General features: G+C 41.5%; 1 protein-coding gene across 9 annotated transcripts in view; it reads left to right on the forward strand.

The window, feature by feature from the left end:
• Nucleotides 1–17,116, forward strand: part of NRG1 (neuregulin 1) — a 2,309,699-nt gene that overhangs the window by 1,679,974 nt on the left and 612,609 nt on the right. For all 9 annotated transcript variants that reach the window (XM_069626364.1, XM_069626365.1, XM_069626367.1 and 6 more), the window contains one exon: nt 13,153–13,330. In XM_069626364.1, the coding sequence (XP_069482465.1) occupies nt 13,153–13,330 (178 nt within the window). The remainder of the gene's footprint in view (nt 1–13,152; nt 13,331–17,116) is intronic.

Genomic DNA, 17,116 nt, shown 5'->3' on the forward strand with positions numbered 1-17,116 from the left:
TTTTATGTCAACCTCAGTTACACCTATGATGGGCACCTCCTCCCCATTAAAGTTATGCACTGGGCCTTGATTTGCCTTCACTGTGATCTGACTCTGTGGAGGCCTCCCTTCATTGATACTCTTTACCAGCTCCTTGGACATAATTGTGGCCTGTGCGCCAGTGTCAATCATAGCAAAGGTGTGGCACTTTTCTTCTACAGTGATGGGTGCATAATATCTGTCCTCAACTTCCTCTAATACACATAAGAAATGTGAATTCTTACTGATTTCAGGGCTCACCTTTCTCAGGTCTTTTTCACTTTTGGCTAAGCACATTGGTAAATGAAAAGACATTTTTCCCTCCTTTTTACCCATTTCTGTGCGAGATATTTTATTCATTTCTCCATGTTCAGAGGTTTTTTGGAGTGTGGCCACCGTTCGCCCATCCATCTGGGTAACATCAGAGACCACATTACAACCTTCCAACTGAACATGTGTAACAACATCATTCAGCAATTTGTCATTTTTTAATTCTGTGCATTTGTGATCATTTAGTGTCATATCAGTCCTTGCAGCCTCTTCAAAAATATGTGGCTCAAAGAATTCTTCAGGTGATTGACTTGTACCCTCCTTGTGAGTATTTCCTTTTTCTGTCTGTGTTTGGTCATTGTTTTGCTTGCCCAGGGAAGGAGCTATGGCATCCCCACTTACTCCCTGTTCACTGGTATTCCCCATGCATGAGTCATTTTTCTTAAATCTGTTCCTTTGTTCTTTTGGAATTCCTAATGTTTCTTTTTCATTTGTGCAAATCTTTACTGTTTTATTTAGCTCTAAGTTAAACCGTACCTCTTTTTTAGAAGTATTTGCACTTTCTATCACAATTTCATTTACTGGTACTTTCATTTTTAATCCATTAGTCACCTCAGAGTTGTCATGCAAAATTATATCAGAGCAATCTGTCATTTTGGCACTGCGATTATCATGAGTACTTAGTCACTTTTCGGAAGCCCCCCGGTCATTGCTATGGCCATCAGCCCCCTCTTTGGAAGGTTGTTTTTGCGCTGTATAGAGCTTTCCTATTTGCTCAGCTAACATTTTCACTTGGGCCTCAAGGCACTGGAACCTTTCCATCTCTCTAGGATCCTCTTTCTGTGGCCTAGGTCGATATTGGTTGTTTTCCCCCTGATTGGATCTATTCTGATACCTCTCAGGTGATTGATACCGGTTGGGATGGTTTCTGAACTCTTGATTCATTTGTGGAGGGGAGCGGGTTGCACCCATCCTTTGATTATAGTCCCTTGGTGGGGAATCATTGTACTGGCGTGGACTGTAGTTCACGTTTTGCCTCATGTCCTGTCTCTCAGATTGTGGGTACTGGCCCCTATGTTGATTTCCATTATCAGTAAATCGATCCACATATCGGGGCCTATCCTGATTACCATATATCATGGTGTTGGGATCAAACCTACTCTGTGTCCCCAATGACTGTTAGGGACCATCATTTCTTTGATCTTGATTTTGTCTCTGGTTATTGTTCATACCTGCCATATCAGGCCGATATCTTACCCGGGGTCTATCCCCTAAATATCTAGGGCTGATGTAGCTCTCTCTATTACTAGGATCATGTGTTTGGAACATTGGTACAGGCAATGGCGATCTTTGTTGATTACCCCTTTGTTCAGGTGTCACATTATTTTTACCTTGACTTTGAGCAGACTCAAGGGACATTTTGGCTGACCTGATTTCCATTACTGTGGCTGAGGGTTCTTTAGATTTAGGCCTGGTATCTTTCATTTTATCACTTTCTCTACCCTGACAATAGAGTACCTCATATAGCTTTGTGCTTTGATGTACAATCCATTCAAGGGACTTGTCACGGTCAAATTCACGGACCAATTGGGATATGATGTCTTTCTGTAGCCCATAGAAGTATGCAGTTTTAAACTCATTGGAATTTGAGTCAAAAGATACATCAAAGCGAGAGAATGCTCTTTTTAAGTCTTGTAAAAATTGGCGAGGGGATGTATTAGGTCCAGCAGTAATTGTGTACGCGACTTTCTTTGCCTCCTGCAATGACTGAAAAGGAGAAAAATGACGCCTAATTTCTTTTTCAAACTCCAGCCATGTCATATTCTGCTGTTCATTTAATCCCCTTATGATGCTGGCCGTCGGGGCATCTAAAGTTAAATGAAAATATTGTCTGTACTGTTCCTTAGGTATCTGGAGTGCTTTAAAAATGTCATGCACCGCTTCTAAGTGATCCTCAATGCAGCATTCACCTCCCTTTTTAAATGGTTTGATCAGGGCTTTAATGGATTTCATTATTTTTATGGGGCTACTTGTTGCAATGCATGGATTTGCACTATTTTGTGATTCAATCCTGTTTTCAGGTGTATGAGATTGGTGGCTGCCCCCAATGGGAGTATCAAATCCCCCAAGGGCGCTGCAACCAAGTTCAGTCACCGGCCCAGTCACTGGGGCACTAGCTCTTTGGGCAGAGCTAGAATTCACCTCCACTCCATTGAATGTGGTACCCTGCCGCCTCTCCTGGGACCTGGGAATGCACATTTGCTGTTCTAAGTCCTTACACTTTTTAAGGAGTCTGTTGGCTTCATCATGCAAATAATTATTTTCATCACTCATTTTATTAATCACCTCCTGCATTTCGCACATTTGCATTTGGCATTCATTGAACTCTTTATTTCTCTTGTCTCTTTCTTGGATCATTTTAATCATTTCTTGTTCTGCACTCTGGAGATCACCTTCTTTTTCACAATGTTCTTTTTGTAAAATCTGCATTTCTGAAACAACCTCATCTTTATCCTGCCTAATGTGATCCACTAAGGCTTTTAAGTGTGTCAATTCTTGCTCACTATCTTCAAATTGTTTCTTGCTTTTGGATAACTGAGTATCAAAGTCTCTGCATTTTAATTGCATGTCTTTTTGGCATACATCCAATTCTGCTCTCAACATTTCCTGATTTTTACTTGCCCCATCTAATTCAGTCTTTAACCTGTTAATTAGCTGAGTATCATTCTCTTGCATTCGCAGGGACTTGTTTAAAATAAACCATATTTTGCCGCATAGCCGTATTAAACAGTCTTTCTCTGCACTGTTATCGGCTGCATTCAATAATCTTGTAAGGCAGACCTGAATTATGCTGCCTTCTGCAAAAATATTGTCTAGTTTTTCTTTCTGCACCGCACCCTGAATGCGGTTACTCCAGTCTAACGTACTATTCGAAGACCAATTCCCATGTGCAAATAACTTTGCCTCTAAATATTGCACTAGATCTGAGAATGTGGTTTCCCTTTGTGACATTCTGAAATTCGTTTTTAGTGGCACACTGCTATTATAAAATGGGTTCCCTTTAATGTGCAAATGGCAGTGTGAGACACGCTTGCCACGCCCAGTAGGTACTCTATGATCACTTTCCCGGCCTGCAACGCACCATAAATATGTAGGGTATTTTGTGGAGATTTGGGGCCTGACGGTATTTTATTACCGCCGAAAAATAACTTAGCAATAATCACTCTTTGTATTCAGATTTGGCCATGTGCAACAATAAAACAATGGACATGCATTATTTCAGCACCCAGACCTGCATATTTGGTATACGTGGTTGGTGGTATTTTGGTGAGCATAATTCCCTTGTTTTATTTGTGGCCCCAATGTCCAGAATCCCTTATCTTTGCTTAGATTTTTCGTGTGATCACTAGAGAGACCTCAGACCTGCATTCTAGGAATACCACATTTCCAGTGATAGTGTTGGTGTGCCACCATGGGCGAACTCACTGACTTATTTACGACAGAGAGCTATATGTGGTAGTCTTGTGGTAATTTCCACTACCTTATATACGGTAGGGAGCTATGTTCAGAGAGTCTCTCTTCCCGTTGGCTCATGTACCTCCAACAAGCTATGCTACAGTCACTCACAATTATTCATACTGATTCTGACATGCACACATCTGTCTTAAAATGACCATTGCACTGTTTAAAAATCTCCCCACATCATCGGCATTGTAATGGTAAATAGAAAATAAAACACCCGTCTGTTTTCAAATATTTTCTGTATTATAAAAGCTGCATTTAGACACGATCTCATTCTTTACAGAAATAAATAAAATGGTACAGTCAAAGCATTGTCTATGACACACTGCAAAGAGCGTGGCGGAGAACAGAACTCAAATTGCAACATTGGTATTTGATTAAGACACGCACAGGAATCCTACACTGACTGCATATTACCGTACACACTCAGCTCCCACACTTCTCATTACCTTATCTTTTTAGTTGTTCTCTTTGTGAATGTGGCTCTCTTGGATTAACTCCAGCAAAAAGGAACGCTTGCCTTCTCAAGCCGGGGTCATTGCCTGGAATTCTCAGCTTTTTCAGATAGGAATGCCTCAGCCAGTGGAAAGGTTTTTCTTTCAGCTCTCCCCAATCTCGACTGCAGCAGGACACAGGAATCTGCATTCAGTCAGGACCCCACAGCCAGGTCTTCTCCCCAGTAGTGCAGAAAGATGTCTGCCTGTCTTTTTCCCTGATACTGCCCACTAAAACTTTCCTCTCAGCCCTCTGTATGACGTGTCCCAATGAAATCCATCATCTCTCATCCTCCTACTCTTCAACAATAGCTTCGCTTATACATTTGCAATTGTTGCAAATCTGACTTCCTTCTTCCTGCAGTTACTGTGCACAAAAACACGGAGAATCAGGCAGAGAAGAGAAGAGAAAAAAAATCTGCACACACATTTAAATGGTTTTCAGAGTATGCCTAATTCTGCAGTGGAGAACACATTTTATTAGTGGGTTATATTAAATAAGGTTTTATTAGTCAGGTTAATTGTTAATAGGTTAGCTGTTAATTTTCAAATGTGTCTCTAGCAATATAGGCATTTCAGGTGAAAAATAGTGTGCATTTTTAAATGAGCACGTGTGCTTTTAACTGTAAAAATAGATTTGCATCTTATATGTTAAAATCGTTTTTGACTGAATAGCCTGTCTTTCCTTGTTAATCTGGTAACCCATATAGCAATGCACCGCACCCTTGTGGTGGTGCTGCAAAAAAAATTGTGCTACTTGTGCAGTATTGCTGTACTCTGTACTGTAACACGCCAAATATCCTTACACGCGTACCCCTAGTGAGCTGTTTATAAGAATTCTAGTAGATGGCGTAGAATAAAGAATTCAAACAAGCTTCATAAAATTAGGAGGAAGACCATGCATTTTCAAGGATTCAAACATAAACATCTAGAAAACTCGAGTATTAGAAGCGGCAAAGCAAACCTTGATAAACCCAGATTGATCAATATGAATACGTTTGGGGCGATGAATCTTAAGTCTTTTGGCCAAAATGTTTGCATACATTTTTTTATCTGAATTGATGAGGGAAATTGGTCTATAATTTTTAACAGATGAGGATTGTTTGTTGGGCATTGGGGAATAAAACAAGAAGTATGTCACTAAAGGTGCCATATCTAGACATCTGATCTATAAAATAGTTGTAAAGTTCAAATAGCTTGGGGGGGAAAGTAACTCTAACAATGATTTATAGTAATCAACAGACTCACTATCAGGACAAGGTGTTTTAGCAAGATTAAAATGGCTTGTTTGATCACAAGCAAAGTGCTAGGATTGCTAAGAGAGGAAATAATAATTAGATCTGAACAATTATTCTTTTTAGGATTAGATTTCAGACAATCTGATTGTTGGATCTGCAGAGTATAGATTGGAGTAAAATTCTAACAAGGCTTTGCTAATATCATTTTCTTTAGTTTGTTTCTCACATTCAGAGTCAACAATCAAAGTAATGATTGACTTCTGTGTTTTATGTTTTAAGTTGGAAGCAAGGAGTTTGCAGCTTGATCAGTACACAATTTGTTAAATTTGATATGCTTACTCATAAGGGCAGTACAAATATTGTAATAATATGAAGTTTCACGATTTGTAATAGTAGATGATGCATTTGTTAGATAAGGGTTCAGTCTGCTTTGCTATGCAACAAACTGGATACAAAAACTTTTATAGATGTTTTAAATGTATCCCAGTTATTATGAGTAGAGGTGCGTTCCAAAATGTTAATTTGGAAAAACTCCTTTATGAAATCATTAGTTTTTTAAATAAATCTGGGATCTTTTAAGAGAAAATAATTGAATCTGGGGGAATGTTCCCATTCTAAGGTAGTAATGCCAGGAGCATGGCATGAAATAGTTATGGAGCCTATTTCCAAGTTAAATAAAGATGAGGCTAGTGAGGAGTTAACAAATATATAATCCATCCTGGATAGGTATAGGCAAAATGTGTAATCTCTTGTGCCTGCATGGCAAAAATGCCAGGAGTCTACTAAATTAAGGTTATCTAATAAATGTAAGAAATGTTTGATATTTGTAGTTAATAAAGTTCGACGCTGATTTACGATCCAAAGTGAAATTACAAATCTAATTAGTCGCCACATCTTTTTGTAGTAGTTTCAGCTTCAGGTGAGAACAAAATGAAGGGTAAGGAGCCATGGGACCATAGATATCTACTATGGTAACCAGTAAATTATTTACAGATGCATCAATAATGATCCAGCTGCCTTCCATGCCCTTTTCTTCTTTAGAGCACGTTAAATTTAGGAAGTTGAGAAATTTGTTGTTGATGCTTGATGGGATGGTTTATTCCTTTAACATTCCCAGCAACAGTTTTGATTGTCATTTGTGCATATAAGGCTAACCATCATAAACCACACAATATAACAAGATAAAGACAACTCCTACGACAGGATTCATAATAAATATTATATACGTATAGATTTGCTGTAACAATGTGGTGGTAATAGCGTTACCGTTGAATGACCGCACTGCCTAATTATGAGTTGGTCGGAAAGTTGGAGGTTTCACCTTCAGCTCTGAGCTGGAGGTAAATCTGCTGACTTTCTGCCCATTTTTGGCACAATTACAGCAGTGGAATGACTGCAGCAGTAACTGCGCCGAAAATGCCCCATTGAGTCCAATGGACTCCATCAAAATGGGGACTTAGACCACCACCGCGGGACCAAGTGGCTGTAACGGTAATTGCATTAAGTGGTATTCTGGCGGATTTACCACCAGGATACCGTCCAGCTTGTAATGAGGCCCATATAAAGATATATGTGACTAAAGATTAGTGTATAGGTTGCCAAATCAGACAAATTAAGATTGCAATGAGCCAAAGGAAGGCTCTGCAACTGGGATGGGAGTTCTTGATTTATTCCTAGATCCATCAGTACTACTAGCAGGGATAGAATATTCTAAAGGGTCAGGTCTACTGCGTGAAGTGTTATATTTTCCTTGCTTATTCTAAGTTCTTTGGAAGACTGGTTGCTGTGGTACTGTATCTGTTTGGATGAAAGATGAAGGTGTATCAGGAGAAGAAGTGGTTTCCATCAGAGTTATTTGAACAGATTTGAATAGGTCATTGGGATCAGTGAATTCTTTAGTAGTGCCATCTGGAATGGTAATAATCATTCTAGTGGGTTCTAGTAGGCCATATTTGATACCCATTTTTGTAAGGATGGTCTCATGTCAAGAAATCATTTTCACCTAGATTGATTATGTTTAGAAAAGTCAGAAGAGATGGTATTTTCTGGCCCTGCAACAAAATGGGAGGGCCTTTTTTAGCTGCAAAAAGAATTTGACAAGTTTGTTGATGTCTCAGGAAGCATGCAATAATAGGTCTGAGGAAAGAATTGTTGGAAGAGAACCGAAGTTTAATTTGGTGTGCTTGTTGTAGCTCCAAAGGAGGAGGAAAAGTGATATTGAGAGCTTTGGAAACACGATTTATCAGAACGTTTATTGGGACACCAGATTCAGCATTTTCCAGGATCCCATAGAAGCGTAGATTATCTCTCCTATTTCTAACCTCTAATTCATTTATATCAGATTCCACTTGGAATATTTGCTGCATGATCTCCAAACCCTTGTCCCGGTCCTTCATCCAGTCTTCCAGTTACCATCGTTATTTCATTCTTTAAACATTTTATATATTCTTGAATACTTGAAGAGCATGTGTCAAGCATGGAAATAGAGGAGTGGATAGTGATAGTTCATCAATTTTTTTTTACAAACAGTAGTTGAATGAAGTAACATCAATCAAAGACATATTCTTGAAATTGCTGGCTATTGTAATACAGTAAAGTAATAATGTAGGCTGAGAAATAGAAGAAACAAGAAATGTAGTGGCAATATCGTCTATGGAGACTGGGTGCCAATAGTGAGTAGGCCCAGCTTAAGAGAGGAAAAAAAACAGTGTAACGTAGTCGGTCACGCCTTTGTCAGTGCTGTACGCCAGCAGCATGCAGGAGGGAAACGGGCTGCACCCATTTGGAAAGGCTCCTCAGAAATTAACATGAAGAGTGACAAATGCTTGCAACAAGGTGAAGGCGATATTGCTGCAGGAGGGCCGGTGAAACAGGATATCAAGCATTCCAAATGGAAGATTGAAATCTTCTCAAACAGTCAGGCTGCCTGATATTCACATGGCAACACACACAAGGGGAAAGAGATGAAGCGCACAGCGCTAAGCCGCCTGGTCGTCAAGTCAAATATCCTACCGTGAATACCTTGCCTTAGTCATCAGTCTTCAAAGTGGAAAATGATTGCTGCGCTTCCGATGTTGAGAACTCTGAGGAGTGCCGCTCATGGAGACGCTGACAAGGAGAGTGTGAGGCACAAGTCAACCATAGTTTAAGTACCAAGGCGTCTAAACCTGAGAGGCTGGCGAACACCTTTATAGTAAGTCAAATTGTAAGTGACCATAGATAGTAAACATGCGTATGTTTGAAAAGCATTTTACAATTAAATTAAGGGTCCATATTTGATGAATATATCTCTGTCCGAGAGAGCTGCTAGGTTATGCAGCAACCTCGTTGCCACTTGGCTATGCCCACCAGTTTTGAATCTTTGTAAACAGCCCCAATGTTATTAGGCTAACCAAGCAGTATTCTCTCCCACATTACACCTGGCTCTGCCTATGCATTGAAAGACATAAGGAACGCATGGGTTTGTACTTGACATAATTCTTAAGATAACTATGACTAGGAATACTTTTTTTTTTCAATTGTGCACTTACTTTCTTACAAAGTTTTAGACACATTAGGAATAGAATCATAACAATAGAATAATTGTAATGATGTATACAAATAGTGCTATTAAAATAACAAGATACAATTCACATTCAGTAATCAACATCCCTACATTACATTTTATTCCGAGATCAATTAAAATAGCTTGTTTTTTTATGTTAAAATTGGAGCACCAATATGTCAATTTATAACTTCTTCAAAAATTCTTTCCAAATATTTAAAGCAGCAGCCGTGATTACAATTGATGATGCTCCCAGAATGGTGGACATATGCCGGAGCAATTGGCGATGTTAGTAAAGAAGTTATTATATCCACGAAAATAAAGAAACTGCAATGATTGCAGTTTGTTAATACATGACATGTTTCTATTTCTGTGTTACATAACCGACAACGGCGATCTTCATAAGAAATGTTTTGCCAAGATCCAAGTAATTCCATAGTGGGCAGCAAATTCAACCGTAAATACAAAATAAAAAGTTTAAATTTACTAGTACTGAACTTTAACAGAACTTTGAATAGAATGAATTATTTCAGCATACAATTTGTTGCACAAACATCTGGTCTATAACTATGCTATCCACCAGCAGCATTAAATGCATGATCTCTTTCTAGGCAATGGTATGCTGCAATGATATAAGTACTCAAAAGGATCACTACTTGTAATTCAAATAATATTTAACTGTACAATGGCAATTCCACTTGACAGAGACACTCAAAATGCATTGTTGTTACCGGACCGGCACACTATGCACTGCTGGGCACAGCGACCACGGTAAGCAGACCATAATGGAGGCACCGGCACTGTTATTACTGTTATTTACGGTGCCGGTGCCTCCGTGTTCCCCATTCCCATTGAGTCCTATGGGACTCAGTGGGAATGGGGAATACAATTTTTCCGGCGCCTGACTTCCCGGACTGGAGGGGTTAGAATCCACTGCTGTTACCGGCAAGCCAGGCGCTGTAAAAATGTGCAAGTCTGGCGGCAGCCTGCCGGGTTTACCGGCACAGCTATCGCCTGACTTTTAATGTGGCCCAATGTCACTATGTATTTGATATAGATAAGGGACACAGAGCATTTAGATATCAGTGCCTGTTTCCCTTTTTTCAAGTTGCATTTTCCTGCAATCCCCTTACCTTTGTCCTTCCAGATTTTAAATTGAGGAAACCAAAAGCACATCAATGTATTCCATCTTCCATTTGTGTCCCAATTGTTTCTTCCGGTCTGTGATCAAAACTCAAATAGAGACAGCAGACTCATCTGCTGTTCAATGGAACATTATTACGCTTCTCGGGTCAACCCCTATAATATGTTCAGTTGATAGGTTTGCACCAAATGTTTTTATATTTTTATTTGTCTAATGTTCACAGTTGAATTATATGAATTGATGACTTTATTCCAATCCAACAATTTCAGTAGAATTCAATGACCCATACATTTTACACTCTAGTTGTGCACCACATTACTGCACATTAGTGCATATGTTTCGATCCAAAATGGATCCTCTTTAGGTGGCTGAAAACTAATAAAAAAGTGCCAATCAACACAAAACCCCTTGAAACCCCCCTGAAATCTCATTCACTAAACTCCAACAGTATCTATTCAGCAAAAATCCTGTATGTGAGGTGCCGCTAATTCCAATCAGTGTTATTACCAACTTGCTGTGACTGCATCCAAGTGCAACCCCTTACTCCCAGTGGGTGTCTATCACAAACGGATATCTGCATATGGCGTAATAATGTGTGAAACATGCATACCATAATCCTCATCTCCTGATATGACTAGTCCTCAATGTGCCAACCAACATAGCTTAAATTGCATAAAATGTATGCTGTAATCTTAGTGTGTAACCACATGCATATTGTGTAAGCCATCATATACAATGCTCACTATAACTCAAATACTGCAGCTTCCCATTGTGCCACTATGTCTCCCGTGATCTTCTGTCAAAAGAATAAATAATGAAATCACTACCTGCTAATGGCCCTGCGTTATGTTAGCACACACAAATGATAACTAAACAGGAAGACCTCCCAAAGTGCCGTCTGTCTCCCGCATATACATCGTCTAACCTGGTGCTCACATTACTGTCATATCCGCTCCCCCATGTGTCCTCACATTACATACCGTAATGATACTCTTGCGTTCCTGCTTCTTTGTCCATATAACGCATTACAAGTATACAGTGTGTTTCCCGGCTGATCATTGGGTCTTTTATACAAAAGATTGAACTCCGACGACGTCCGCTGACTCCTTTACCATAATGCCTCGAATCTGGCAGCCATTTTCACATGTAGTAAACCCTATTTGATTCCAATGGAAATTAAACTGCAAATCACCACTTAAAAATACTATTCTACAATTCAAAACCCAAGGTATTTCTGCAGTCTTGACACTACATGTCAAGTATACCAGGGTAGTGGCAGATGGCATTACGGTCCTGGCACCGCCTTTCTGCATCTATCGTGCATGAGTAGTCCTGCACAAGCGTTGCCTAGATGGGAAGCATGTTCAAGAGGCCTGTCTAAATAGCAGTAGAGGATGTTGTACTTGATGTCATCACACGTATTCCGACCGTGGTGCGGCAAGCAAGTTGTTTGAGGTTGTGCATGTCTGGGAGTCCAGTTGTACTTTTAGGACAAGCAGAGATTGTTCATGCTTCCTGTTGGTATCAGTGCTGTTTGGAAGTTGCTAGAAGTGCTAGATGATCTAGCAAATGATATCCTTGCAGACTTGGGTTCAGTGCTGTATTTTCCTGAATGCTATTAGGTAGTCTTGGACACTGTGCTTATGAATGAAAGAGAGGACCAGATCTTGACGATTCTCCCTGAGAAAGGCCTGTCTAATCAGAATGTCGAGAATCTGAAGAATTTAATATGAAGTTGGGCTATTTTAACAGAGGAAGCATCTAGGTGGGTAGTTTCCCGCACTTTCAAGGAGCGCACTGTGCTTAGCAGCAGGCCTATGGGAGTGGCAGGCCAGCCTCAGAGCACGTTGCTGCTCCTGCTGAAGAGTGGGGTGGGAGCAAAGCCTTAACTTAGGTTGGGCTTTTTGCTCAGGCAACCTGTTCGTCTCATTGATAGGTAGTCTGCAATGTGACTGTGACAGAGGCTCACATTTTAACCATTGAAAAGTTACTTCTCAACTTGAAGCTAGAAAAACCCAGATGGAAATCCTGCTTGTGAAATAAGATGTTCATTTTATATGACGAAGGCATGATGTATTTCATTGGTAAATACATTGATTGTGTAGTGTGCATGTAATTTGAAGCACGCGTTGTTTTCCTATGATTTATTTTATTTTATTGGACATTTGTATTGCCTTTATGCACAAGTGTTTCCAGGTGCCACAAGACAAGATGGGGGTGAGGGGGGGGGAATAGTAATCACAAAAGTACAGAAACAGTTACATTGGCCTTGTGACAATTCTACTGTGCAAGCACAAGACAAGATGGGGGTGAGGGGGGGGGGGAATAGTAATCACAAAAGTACAGAAACAGTTACATTGGCCTTGTGACAATTCTACTGTGCAAGCACATGACAAGGTGGGGGTGAGGGGGGGAATAGTAATCACAAAAGTACAGAAACAGTTACATTGGCCTTGTGACAATTCTACTGTGCAAGCACATGACAAGGTGGCTAGTGCAAAGGGAAGGGGGTATGACGTGTAATTGACTTACTTGATTCTTTGTTGTGTTATTCCCAAAAAAACAATAACCAATCATTTGATGAGGCAAAAAAGTGTCTAAGAAGAAATAATACAGGAAGGAATTTTAACAGAAAAGGTAAAAGCGGTTCAATCAGGAAAACGAATACAGAAATGTTGAAAGGCAAATGAGGAGAAAACTGCAAAGGGGAAACAGATGGTACTAGACTGAACATAAAAAGCAGGTCAAGCAGGACATCCATCATCATGCCTGTTAAAATGAGGGGTTTATTTATAGGTGCACATCGGGGATTGTATCCTTTTGACGCCTATGTTTTGCATGGCTAGATCAGCAATCACGAAGTGTCTCTGTTCTTTCTGATAAAAGGCTGCATAGTCATGTATCCATGTGTCTTCCTTACAGCTTTACCCCCACGACTGAAGGCAATGAAAGATGCAGCGAAGCCCGAGGGGACGAAGGTTGTGTTGAAGTGTGAAGCCATTTCCGAGAGTTCACTTCTTCAATTTAAGTGGCAAAAGGACGGGAAAGACCTCAACAAAAAAAACAGTCCTGAAAATGTCAAGATCAAGGACCGAAACAAGTAAGCTGCAGTGTTATTTACACCTCAAAGGATGGATGGCAGCAGAGACTGTAAATAGATCACAGTTCACAGCATTAGAAACGTGTGAATGTACGTGCATTTATAGCCTGCATGAATGTGATAATTGAATGCTGTGAGATAATGTGATAAATGATGAAACTAGGTTACCATCTCGGAAGGGCCTCTCCCCCTCCTTTTGGGCGATAATTGGATAGATGCTTATAGAGAAGTGCGCACTACTTTCATATCGCCGTCCTCGAGCTCAATTACTTTTTCACTGAGCTGAAGATACAGTCTGGGGTGGTTAAACAACCCCTTAAATTAACCCCAGTAATTTAATAAAAGTACCCGTGGAATAGATTGACGAGTAAAAACAAAAATATGCAGTCTCATTTACATCAATATTGGACACGTTTTGAGGTGAGGAGCCACCACTACCAAGACTAGAACAAAACAAATGGGCGTTTCTTATGGGCATTGTACTGATGTCGAAGCTAAATGGACTAGAACGAAGAGAATTCCAATACAAACTCACCCGTATCGCAAATTGATGCGAACGCGAGACGTACACATAATTTACCTTCAGTGAGTGAAGGAACTGAGGAGTAACAGAATGAGAACACTCACTAGCAAATACACTTTAAAAAAAGGCACATTCATTCTGATAAGTACGGATGATAATGCACTTATCAGACTGCTGAAGCATGGATAGAAGAGTCCAGTCAGTGGCTGTGGCCCTCAGGGTGCCTCTATCTGCCATTTGCCAATGTTCAATGTAGATTGCTGCAACACGACCACTGCCAATTGTTTTGAGCGCCGAAGTAGTGATACAAACAAGTTACATGCTTTTGTGTGTAGTTCTTCCAACTTTGTGGGTGCCGCATCAGTGCTTAGACCCTCTGAGATTTGGCGAATTGGGAAGCGCTATGGAGATCCTGAAGCTACTAAGGATTTGAATTATTTTATTAGAAATCCCTGTATCCACCACTAGAGAAAATGCAAGCGTACAGTGACAAAATGCGCCATGACGTCCAATGCCCCACAAGACCTCTCATACTACCATAACAAGGTGGAGTACATCTCGAGCCCTCATGCAACCAGCCCGCCTACTAAAAGTACTAATAGTGTGAAGTACTAAAAACGTCCAAAAACAACTCCATCCCCAGCACCTATCCTTTTACTGACTCGATCCAACTGGGAGGTTTGCAAGCACGATCTCCAAGTCCCTGCTTCTCGAAGCTACTTACCTCGAGTTCTACATGTTTTCTGCTTCTGCCAGCTTCCCACCACCGCTCCTCTTCCTTTCACAGGCCAAGAAAGGTTTGGAAACACACATACACCATTCTTTGTAAAAGCCTTGGTGCCGGGAGACCACTGCAGTGGTAAAGGGAACAGTGTACGTGCTTATAATATGCAAGTTAACAAGGGGGGTCCTGGGAGTCCCTCTGCCAGACATCAGTCCTGGTTACGAGAGACTTACCCTATCTTTCACAGAGAAGAAATATCCCAAACATATCAGTCTTTGTCCTGCCCTGGGGCAGTCCAGCACCGAAATGCTAGGCAATTCTCCTCTGAACAAGAGTACCAACAGAAACCCCAGACACGTGTTTCGGTCTGGTTGGACCTCATCAGTAGGGTGGATCTGTGCCTCTCTAAGAATAGTGAGCAAGGGGTCCACGTCTGGATTCCCCTAGTAACTTAGGGTGAGACCCAAAGTTACTTAAATATGCAAGTTAACAAGGGGGGTCCTGGGAGTCCCTCTGCCAGACATTAGTCCTGGTTACGAGAGACTTACCCAGAGTCTTTAGCTTACTATCTTTCACAGAGAAGAAATATCCCAAACATATCACTCTTTGTCCTGCCCTGGGGCAGTCCAGCACCGAAATGCTAGGCAATTCTCTGAACAAGAGTACCAACAGAAACCCCAGACACGTGTTTCGGCCTGGTTGGACCTCATCATTAGGGTGGATCTGTGCCTCTCTAAGAATAGTGAGCAAGGGGTCCACGTCTGGATTCCCCTAGTAACTTAGGGTGAGACCCAAAGTTACTTAAATATGCAAGTTAACAAGGGGGGTCCTGGGAGTCCATCTGCCAGACATTAGTCCTGGTTACGAGATACTTACCCAGAGTCCCGTGCCTGCTGGGCCTAGAGACCCAAGCTACTCCTCACTGATGATGCCCAACAAGGCTGAAACATGTCTGGGGATGCTTGTGGTCTCGTGCAGAAGGGATTTGACCTAGCAGTTTGGGCTGGACTACCCCTTTGGGGGTGGGACCAAGCCTGATTTGCATTTGGTCTTTCCCCTTTTGTAATGGCTTAGCAGGCGAAGAACGATGGTCTGGAGGGTTCCCCAGAGCAATGGCAGAGGTTAAGATTTATTCTAAACCTTCCAACCATCACCTCTTTTGTTTTGCTTTTGTCACCCCGAGTGGTACGGGTATGCCCAGACGTGGGTCCCGTGCCTGCTGGGCCTAGAGACCCAAGCTACTCCTCACTGATGACGCCCAACCAGGCTGAAACATGTCTGGGGATGCTTGTGGTCTCGTGCAGAAGGGATGTGACCTAGTAGTTCGGGCTGGACTACCCCTTTGGGGGTGGGTCCAAGCCTGATTTGCATTTGGTCTTTCCCCTTTTGAATGGCTTGGCAGGCGAAGAACGATGGTCTGGAGGGTTGCCCAGAGCAATGCCAGAGGTTAAGATTTATTCTAAACCTTCCAACCATCACCTCTTTTGTTTTTCTTTTGTCACCCCGAGTGGGATGGGTATGCCCAGACGTGGGTCCCGTGCCTGCTGGGCCTGGACACCCAAGCTACTCCTCACTGATGACGGCCAACCAGGCTGAAACATGTCTGGGGATGCTTGTGGTCTCGTGCAGAAGGGATGTGACCTAGCAGTTCGGGCTGGACTACCCCTTTGGGGGTGGGACCAAGCCTGATTTGCATTTGGTGTTTCCCCTTTTGTAATGGCTTGGCAGGCGAAGAACGATGGTCTGGAGGGTTGCCCAGAGCAATGCCAGAGGTTAAGATTTATTCTAAACCTTCCAACCATCATCTCTTTTGTTTTGCTTTTGTGCTTATAATATTACATTAACCCCCAAATGTATCCGTAGCTAAGGCAAGAAAGGAAAGCTCTGATTCAGATTAATGAGCATAGTATGCCATGAAACCTGAAAACGCCATCAGCACAATTTTCTAGAGGAGCAGGCAGAGGATTCAGTCTCTGCTGAATAAAAGCAGAAGGGAGATGGAGAAATGAAAATAACACTGTCACGCTAGACATCTTCTGACCTGCTTGCACGAATTCATTTAGATCTAGTGTGCATACTTGAAATGGAAATCTGTATAGAATGAGGTGTGCTCACAAAAGGTGAAATCCTGTAAATATAAGTGTGCCTCATTACTAGTTTGGCGGTATTCCAGCAGTAAATCCACCGGAATACTGCCAGATGGAATTATCATTACCGGCATTTGGTCCTGTGGATTTCCCTCGAGGTTACAAGGGGTGGTCCTTGGACAGTTTTGGAGTGTATAGGACTGCACTGGTGGCAATTCCACCGAATTTGCTGATATTTTGCAGTAAGGTGCTGGAGGAAAATCTTCTACCTCACGGCCAAACATGTAGTATGGCAGTATGGTAATGCGGCGCTAACGGAATTGCTGCCAGGTTACTACCTTTTTTCTACTGTGTCACCATACTTGAAATGAGGCCCAGTGTGTACTCTACACAGGTGTGAGTGAGAGATTGTAGTTACTTGTGTACACCATGAAAGGCCTACTAGGTGGACA

This window comes from Ambystoma mexicanum, chromosome 6p, assembly GCF_040938575.1.
Source record: "Ambystoma mexicanum isolate Mex_15411 chromosome 6p, UKY_AmexF1_1, whole genome shotgun sequence".
In the NCBI taxonomy this organism is placed as follows: domain Eukaryota; kingdom Metazoa; phylum Chordata; class Amphibia; order Caudata; family Ambystomatidae; genus Ambystoma; species Ambystoma mexicanum.